Raw genomic sequence first — 9,361 nt, forward strand, 5'->3', positions numbered from 1 at the left:
TGCAAAGCCCCACTGCCACCAGATCTGAATCCCTGTGCCATGCAAGGCTTCACTGCTGTCTGCTGAGTCCCTGTGCCATGCAAAGCCCCACTGCCACCAGATCTCAATCCCTGTGCCATGCAAGGCTCCACTGCTGTCTGCTGAATCCCTGTGCCATGAAAAGCCCCACTGCCACCAGATCTGAACCCCTGTGCCACGCACGGCTCCATTGGTGCCAGCCCTGAGTCTCTGTGCCATGCAAGGCCCCACTGCTCCAATCCCTGTGCAAAGCTCCACTGCTGTCTGCTGTGCTGTGCAAGGGATTCAGGCCTGTGTCACCCCCTCCTCATACCCCTGAAGTGCTTCTGGAAGCACACAGGGCTGTGTCTCTCCTACAGGAATGGGAGACGGGTGTCACACAGAGGCAGCCACCCCTTCAGCCACTCAAACATCTCCAAACAAAACGCAGACCTCATAATCAGCTTCGTCCCTTGCCCATAGGGTAGAGCAGGATCCTGACCCCAGTGCTGTGCTTGCCAAGCCTCCCACCATGACCTGAACCTCCAAGCAGAAGACATGCTGTGAAGGTCTGACAGGTGAGACATCAACAACCTGCACAGAACTGGGGCTCTAGTGAGACCCAGTCTGAGTCCAGCCAACTCCATGATCAGGAAGGGTCCAAGCAGGGTTTGGAATAGTAAACAGAAACATCCTGGAGCAGCCCAAGCCCTGTTGCACACAAGGAGAAGGGATGAGGACGAGGATGGATGCCTGAGTGGCTCTGAACCCGCCTGAACAGGATCTCGGAGCAGATGACAGCAGCTCTGCTGGCTAGACATGCCGAGCCTCGGCTCCTCTCCCCACCATCCGCCAGTGTCCTTCCGCTTCCCATGTTCCTCTCTCCAGCTTTGGATGCAGATTCATCTTTTCATGTGGTGCAAACACAGCATTTCTTTGGGTGCCAAGGACTGCGTGTAACTTGTCGGCTTGGGAGTGTTTGCATCTTGGACCATAAGGGAACAGAGAATGCTGCCCAAAATGTTTATGGTATTTTTAGGCTGAGACAAATCTGTTCGATGCTGCAAGCTCCAGTATGAGCATCCTGGGGAGGCTGGGCAAGGTTGCATCGACGAGCGAGGCAGGGAACCGTGGCTGTGAAATGCAGCAACTGAGGTGCATGAGGCCCTGCTGTTCCCAGGATAAGGCTACTACCAGTGCTTCAAATAACATCCAGAAAGAGCATTCTGAACAATTAGGAAGGTCAACAGACAGCTGCTTGTTGGCTGCTCGGTGCTGAGGAGGAGCGCAGCGGACGCTGGTTCAAAGCGCTCACAAAGAGACGCTTCAGGGAGGTGGAAAAAAAAAAACCAAAACAACCAAAGAACCCCAAAAAAGCCAGATTTTTTGAGCTAGGTTGTGGGATTGCCTGGTTTTTTCTTGATGAAATCAAAGCCTGAGCTCACTACCTGAGGTGGCTGCATTGCACCGGAGGGCTTCAAAGGCACAAATCGCAGGTCCAAGTGGCAGGAGAGGACGGTCTGCAGCATCCTCGCCACGCAAGCCCCAAAGTGACTAACGGTTCCACCGGTGCTAATTGATTCCCGCCCATAATGTCAATAATTACCCAGGCAGCCCTCGCGTTTGTCTGAATTTGCCCATGCGTAAAGGGAGCTGCCCACACACAGCTTGCAGCTGCTGAGTGACACACGCGTGGTTCTGTCACATCATCGCCACGATGCGGCTGGGGAGCTTAGCGAGCATCCTGTGCTCCAGAACGGTACATGGGAATGAGGAGGATGCGGTGGGGATGGCCGGAGTGGGGTGTCTGAGAACAAGGCTGCTGGTTTGGAGGGAGCTGTGGGTGTCGCCAGCCTCAGCAAGGGCTGGATGCTATGCCCTCGTCATCCCTGCCACAGAGCTGGGTCAGATAGGATTCACTAAAGGCAACTCCATCAACCCACTGGGAGGCAGGCTGTGCTTTGAGCAGAGGTCAGAGGAGAGGCACTCAAAGGCCTCCCCAGCCAATGTCACTTGGTGTCAGCTGCTGCTGCCCTCCTGGAGCCCCACTGTGTACAAATGACACAGTTCACAGGGCCGGCTGCAGCTCTGGGAGATGCTTCTGAAACCCAGCCTAATTTACCAGGAAAATCCCCAAAAAGCCACGCTGCACCTCCATTTCACAGCAGTAAACCAGCACGTCACTCCAGATGGCTTCCAACAGCACCGAAATTTGACCAACAGATGCCAAATCAGCCTGGAGGTCTCCTCGTTCCCCTCAGATCCTGCTCTGCCTCCTCCCTGCCCCAGCCCTGCTACAGTGGGACGTGGATGTGGCCTCACCTCAATGATGTCCGCATTGGTTCGGCTCTCGTGGGGCTCGTTGTACTCGGTGTATTTGAGCAGCACCTTGTCCATGTCGGTGCTGGCATACTGGAACAGCTTGTTGGAGTGGTTGAAAATGATCAGGGCGATCTCGCAGTCGCACAGCACGCTCAGCTCATAGGCTTTCTTCATCAAGCCGAACTTGCGCTTGGTGAAGGTCACCTGGAAGCAAGCAGAAGGGATTTGGGATGAACACTGGAGGAGAAGCCAAAAGAAAGCAACAGCAGGAGGACACCTCTTGTACTCAGCTTCCCCAAGTGGACAACAATCCCAAGCTCTCTTCTCCCACCTCCCTCTCCTGCATGGCCCAACAGATTTGTGCTGATGCCTATTTTTGGGCTCGCAAGGCAGACACTTCACAAGCGCAGAGATGATTATCAGCATTGGAAATTGCATATTGCCAAATCAAGAGAAAATAAATTTCAGCAAAATCCCCAGCAGAGCTACCATCTGTTCAGGGGCTGCGGGTTGCTGGGGGGGGGGTTTGAAGTTGAATGTTCTCGCAGTGCAGAGCTCTTCCTAGCTCATCACAGCAGCCTGGATGTCACCCGGCCCTAGCCTGGAAAGCACAGGTGTGAAGTGCAGTTTTGTGCCCCAGAAGTCAGAGAGCTGCATGTTCCACCTGCCAGCACTGTTTCCTGCTCTCCTGGTACCTTGCATGAGCACTGAACATCTCACGGAGGGAGAGCTGTGCAACAGGAGGTGGCCGTGGCCAGGGCAGGGTGCAGGCTCCAAACCCAAGTGATTCCCAGTCTGCACCAACACCCACCAGGATGCAGCTGGCTGGAGGGGTTGGTTTGGGGCTCCTCATCCCGCTCACATCACCCATGGATGCTCTAAGCAGCTGCAAAATGCCCCTGAACCCCCAAACGGAGGAAGGTGCAACACTTGCTCTCCTAACAAAAAGCAAGAGGAAAGGAATAGGAAAGCGTGGAGGGGAGGCTCCCGCACTGCTTCAAGTGTGTGTGAAGCAGCGTGCTGGGGCACAGGCAGCGACCAGCTGTGACACCCTGCAGTGCTGGAAGGCTGCTCCCTTGCTGCCTGCATGCAAGGTAGGGCTCGATCCCACTTAGGACCACAGTTACAGCATTGATCTTGAAGCCGAGCAGCTCCAGCCTGAGGTGTGGAGGCAGGAGCTCGATGAGACTTTGGCTCAGCAGTGCCACAGGAGCTGAGCCTGAGCTTCCCAAGGCATCGTCGCCACAGCCCAGCAGGCACCCAGTGACCTGTGAGGGCACAGCCCATGCCTCCCCATCCCTGCTGCTGGAGCTGGAGCACATCTCATCCCTCCCAGCCATCTCCTGAAGATGATTAAGCAGTAACGAGATTGGGCTCTAATCACCTCACCCGCTGCTCTCCGCCACGTGCATCGCTCGCCCCAGCTCCAAATGCAAGCTCACGTGGCCAGTGGGCACCCAGGGACCCGAAACCACCGAGTGCTCGGGGCTGCCCTGAACTTCTCAGGATCCCCTCAGCTCTGAGGTCACCTGTCCAGAATGAAACAGCAAGCTGAGCGGTGACATGCAGACCAAAGCACCAAAGGACCGCCATCCCTCTGAGAAGAAGGAGATGTTTCCTCCCCAGGGGCACGGCACAGAAGCAATCCTTTTTCTTGGTGCCCACAGCTCTCCTTGCAGAGAAAAGCACACATCTGCCCTTTAACCAGCCCTGCCCCAAAAGCATCAGAGCTACGTGTGCCCTACACATTCAGCAGCTACAGGGCAGGGAAACACCAAACCCCGCTGCGCCACGCAAAGGGGCTGAGATGCACGTGGGCACGCGCCCCATCTCAAAGAATTAACCTTCTAAGTCTAAGAGGGTAATCAAATCTCATGCTTCAGGGCATAAGCCGATCACCAAAGGGGTCAGGAAGGAATTACTGCCCCACACAGCCCTACACTACCAGGGGATTTTTGCCTTTCCCCTGATGCAGACCATATTGGTCATTGCCAGAGTCAGCAGCCTGGCCCTGAAGGACTGATGGTCTGATCTGTTCTGGCAAATCCTCTCCAGTAATTCCCCTAATGACATTAGAGACTCTTACTTGCTTTCCTCCCCTGGGTTTGGCTTCTGCTGTAATCCCAGTCCCCTCCACACAGACTTGCACTCCCCGCTCCCTAAGGATGACTGTTGCTGGACCAGGAGAGCGCAGCCACAGCAGGGAGGCTCTGCGGGTGACCCCCTGTTTCCAGCATCCCCCAGCCACAATATTCCCATCTCCAGACGGAATATCCGCCTGCAGCAGCAGCGGGAGAGCAGCGAGTTGGAGCAAGGCAACCAGCCCAGGGACCTGAGGCTCACTGCACATCTGAGATTGTGGGAAAGGGCTGCAGACCCCCACGCCACAGCCCCAAATGCCTCCTGCTGCTTTGGCTGCCGGTGCTGGCAGCAAGATGCTGCTTTCCCATCCCGAAGGCTTTACACAACAGCGCTGGGCTGTGCCACCGGCTCCAGCATGACCACAGATTTTCCATTTGCTGCAGCTCCAAACAGGGCTGGCTGCGTGCGTGCAGCACCACACTCCCCTGCACATCCCCAGCAAGCACACCCCAGCTTCTTTACCAACCCCAAAAGCCCTGCTTGCTGCTTGCCACGGAAATGAGCAGTGCCACGAGCTTTCGGAGTCATTAGCAAAGATACTTCACGCCATCCTATCCCCTAATCACCAAATAATGAAGAAAATCTGCCATTTTCTATTGTTCGACTGAGGAGCAGTAGGACGGTTCAGCACGTTCTGCTATCTGCCACTTCTCCAGCATTAGGGATAGACAGCCCAGTTTGTTTTTCCTGGAGGACAAATAAAAAAGGCAGTAGAAAAGTGCAGCAGGACACGCACTGGATGTCCTCCACGTCCTCAGGAAACACAATGGTGGAGCAACCCCAGAGCAAAGCTGCTCCAGCAAAGCGCTGCCACTCTGCAGCTTGGACTCAGCAAGATGAAAATGAGGGAGAAATGACTTTTCTTTTTCCCTGTGAGATGCATGGATGCGTTTACCCATGCATGTACACACATGCACGCGTGTCAACAGCTCCATGTCAGTGCAGTGAAAACCTGGCACGAGGAGGAAAAAGCCCTGGCCACAAGTTAGCGCTCCATTGAAAAGAATTAAAATTCCTTTGGGTTGCTAGCGTTCAGAAAAAAATGGATCCTTGTTGTGGTTGTTTCTTATTGGAAAAAGCCTGGTGGAAAATGTCAAACGAAAGACGTTTTTTGCAAGGGAAGAGAAGTGGCAGCTAAGTGGGGAGGATGCTTTCTTCTAGGAAGGGCTTAGGTGTGAGCAGCTCTGCGCTTGGTGGAGGAAAACAGGGCGGTCTGCTGGGCTTGGGGCATCTGCTGCGAGCAGCCTGAACCCAGCCTCTATGGCTTAGCATTATGGGCTGGATGAGAAAAGCAGAGCTTGGCCCAAAAGGGACGCAAGTGGGGAGTTAATGAGAGTCTCAAAACGTGTGAAAATTGGTACCTGGGGGGGAAGGGAGGGAAGGACGACTCACCTGCCGGTTCCGCTCATCGGTGATCCGCTGGATCTGGATCTTTTTCCTCCCCATCTTCTCAGGAGATCCCTCACCACAGCAGCACAGCGTCACCCGGGGGAGTGCGAGAGGAGCCCCCTTTTAAAATGTTCTCATGAAAAATGTTTGGGGGGGGGGGAGGGGGGAGGGAGAGAGGGGGAGCAATGAAGAACCAAGGGAAACCAAACGAAAAGGAGCTGGATGCTCAGTTCATGGCACCCTCCGGCGAGTCCAGTGGGGCTGAGCCATCAGAAACCTGCAGGGACAGAGGCAGAGGTGAGACCCAAGCCCATAGTTTTGAGGGGCATCCCATCCCTCCCAATTTCAGGGAACCCCCCAGGCATGCCATCGCTACCATCCTCCCAGGATGTGATGACTTCTTTTTTTCTCCCCCTCTTAATAATGCCACAAGCAGCTGGTGATTAGCTCAGGCAATTTAAATCCATCTCCAGTTCCTGCATACATCTCCAATGTTGAATTTTAAAATGTCTTTATTTGATTACTCGAAGTAAAGAAAGAAATACGCCCGTATAACCAGGCACAGAAACCTAATTCTTAGGGGCAGGGCGAAGGAGGACAGGGAAGGAAGCCGGGTCAGGGCACCCCATGAAACACAGCACCCCCAGCCCCATTTCCCAGTGCAAATGGGTGGGATGGGGCAGCAGAGGCACCGAGTGCCTTTCCCCTCTGTTTTTCTCCATGTTCTTTCTTCGAGTGGCTGAATAAGGGCAGTGATAACGTCGCACTTAACACAAGGGTGCCCCGTGCCAAGGCTCAGGCTGAGGGAAACGCCAGTCCCAGAATAGCTCCCTATCTGCCTCCACTTGGCAGCACCGAACTCTCAGGCTGCTCACAAGCGATGCGACCAGAGAGAACCTCCTCCCTCTCCCAGCACCCAAAACCTGAGCTCCTCTCACAGCCCCACAGCCACCCTCCAGGGACCCTCACCCCATCCTTCACCAGCCCAGCCCCAGTGGTTCCCCCCCCCCCCCTTCTCCCCTCCCACTTCATTTGTCAGGGTTCAGAGCTCTGTGACTCACTCGCCCTACTTATTTTTTTGGCATAGTTATTCATCCTGCACTGCACCCGGCAATCTCAGAGCTGATTCGAGCACTGGAAGGGGAAGAGGATGATCCCCCCCTCTCATCACCCAGTGTTGGCTCCGTGGAGCAGCCAAGCATTCAGAAGCCCAGAGAGGTGAAGGACAATAGAAAGCCTTTTCTTTTTCCCCAATAAATCCCAACAGGAAAGATCAGTGCAAGGACAAGCACGCTGAGATTGCATTTGTTGATCATCGTTTATCCAAACTGCTGCGTGCATCCCCTCCCAGCCAAGCAGCGGTGCAACGGAGACACTGCCAGGTTCTGCTCCCCATTCCCACCTGCACCAGCCTGTGCAGGAGCAAGCTGGGAGCCACGAGGGTTTTGCATGCACAGAGAAAAGTGGGAGGAGGAAGATATTCTGCAAGGCTTCCTTTGCAGCCTTTCCCCTTGGAGGTGGCACTTCTGCAACGCGGCTGCCAACGCACCGTTCCCATCCTCAGCACCGAGCAGCAGCTCTGCACCCAGAGCAAGGGCAGCATGCTGATCCCTCCCCTGTTGCTGCAGCACTTGGGAGAAGGAAACCCACCCAAGGGGTGACAACGCATCGGCCATCCAACCCTGAGAGCAGGCATCCCCAGCAGCAGCAATAAGTGCTGGAGAATACAGGCTGTAAATCCAAGCCAAAGCGAAAGGAAGCGTTATTTTAACCTCATCCATTTGGGGAACTTCTTCCCAGGACGTAGAAGAGCTTCACCACACTTCCAAAGGGTTTGCAGATGAGCAAAGCCCAGCTCAGCCCTTGCTTGGGCACTAAACCACGTTTCCCTCGCTGAGCTGCAAGCAAAGCCCAGCTGCACCAACACAGATCCCCTTCCCCCAGCCCTTTTCTCTCCTGGTGTTTTAGTTGAGGTTTTGGGGGTGTTGGAGCATCCCCCACCCTTCCCCAATGTATTTCAAAGCCAGGTATTCTTTCTGGCTTCCTGACCAGGTGGCTGTTTCACAAATCTCACTGTCCCCCCCCCCCCCAGACTCCACTTTCTGCTCAGCACCTGCAATAAAGCACCCACATCTCCATCCCCACCCTGGTACAAGCAGCCCATCTCCCCAAGCTGATACAACACCCCAGCATGTCGTAGTGGCAGAAAGGCAAAGCCCAACCCTTACGAGACAATGGAGAATCTCTGCAGCCCCAGCAAAAGGAATCATCCCACTCCACTTCGCCCCCCACTCCAGCACCCCTCATGTGCTTCTCACAAGGATGACTCTGGCAGAGCAATTAACACACATGCCAATTAACTCCAAGCAGGTGCTGGTTAACTCTGTGCTGAGTAATTCAACTCTGGCTCCGAGTAAATTGCTTTAAATTGGGTAGACGAGGGAGGGAGCAGAGTTAGCAGTTTGCAAATAGGGGAAGGGATGAGAAGAAAAGGAGGCTCTCAGCTGGGAGATGTTTGCACAAAACAAGGAATTTGGGGGTGCTGAGTCCACGGCTCTCAGCGCTGGCAGGCAGAGAGCTGCTCTCCTCCAAGCCCTTATTTCTGGGTTCCTGACTGGCTATATATATTTATTCCCAATCTGTTTTACCTGTTGCTAAATGATCTTACCCCAGTGCCACGTGGGGCCCTTTGCACCGTTCCAAAACTGCTCCCTTTCCCATTGCACAGACCCACGTTTCCCCCTGAGCGCACAGAGCGGCACTGGGAGCTTCACGTCCACTTTCTGTTGCCCGTTTGCTGTTTTTAACGCCCTTTTATAGCATCTCCTTTTTGCTGCCTCCTCACCAAAGCCAGTTCCATGCACGCCTCCCCCCCTCCAAGCTGACACAATGAAGCTGTCCTCTCCTGCAGCCCCACCTGTGATCTCAGCACAGCACCAGCTCCAAATAAACCAAACACTGACAGCGCAGCTGGAGAGATCAAAACCTGTGGATCCCAAAGACCGAGGGAGAGGAAGGCAAATAAAAGCAGTAAATATATTCTTTCCAACCAACAACAACAAAGTGTTTGTACTTCAAGCGCAGCCTCCGCATGGCTCTGCACTTTCCAGCCTGTTTGTGGGCATCAGTGCAGAGCCCAGCGTGGCATGAAAAGGGACTGCAAAATTTGGAGGGCTTCACGGAAAATAAAAGTAAAGGGGTGCTGTTTGGGAGTCCAGATCTTAATTTTGAGGCACCTGGGTTTAGCAAAGTCCTCCCTGAGCTGGTGCAGGGAAGAGTGCACAAGGGTGGGGAGATGGAAAGGCAGAGAGTTGGGAAGGAAGGAGAGGGAAAAAAGGGGGAAAAGAAGGAAGGGAAGAAGAGGGAAAAGAAGGAAAGGAAGAAGAAGGGAAAAAGGAAAGCCCTCCCCTGACAAGGTGCCAAAAGGACCTGCGCTGCTCATCGTGCGGAGGAGGTGGATGGGAGAACGGCTGAGAGCGGTGCAGAAAATCCTGAATTAAAGGGAGAGAAG

General features: G+C 54.3%; 1 protein-coding gene across 7 annotated transcripts in view; it reads right to left on the minus strand.

Moving 5' to 3' along the window:
- MEF2D (myocyte enhancer factor 2D) overlaps window positions 1-8,820 on the minus strand; it is a 27,832-nt gene extending 19,012 nt beyond the window's left edge. For 3 of the 7 annotated variants that reach the window (XM_042893293.1, XM_042893292.1, XM_042893289.1), the window contains exons 1-3: window positions 8,768-8,812; window positions 5,854-6,127; window positions 2,320-2,523 (exon numbers count right to left, since the gene is read on the minus strand). In XM_042893293.1, coding sequence (XP_042749227.1) covers window positions 2,320-2,523; window positions 5,854-5,907 — 258 coding nt within the window. In that variant the 5' untranslated portion in view covers window positions 5,908-6,127; window positions 8,768-8,812. Of the gene's footprint in view, window positions 1-2,319; window positions 2,524-5,853; window positions 6,128-8,767 lie in introns of all 7 variants that reach the window. The other 4 variants (XM_042893294.1, XM_042893290.1, XM_042893291.1 and 1 more) reach the window with 3 other exon arrangements.
- Window positions 8,821-9,361: the final 541 nt, after the last annotated feature.

The sequence above is a fragment of the Lagopus leucura genome, unplaced genomic scaffold, assembly GCF_019238085.1.
Source record: "Lagopus leucura isolate 7727_CA_CO unplaced genomic scaffold, USGS_WTPT01 35428-0_obj-0_obj, whole genome shotgun sequence".
In the NCBI taxonomy this organism is placed as follows: domain Eukaryota; kingdom Metazoa; phylum Chordata; class Aves; order Galliformes; family Phasianidae; genus Lagopus; species Lagopus leucura.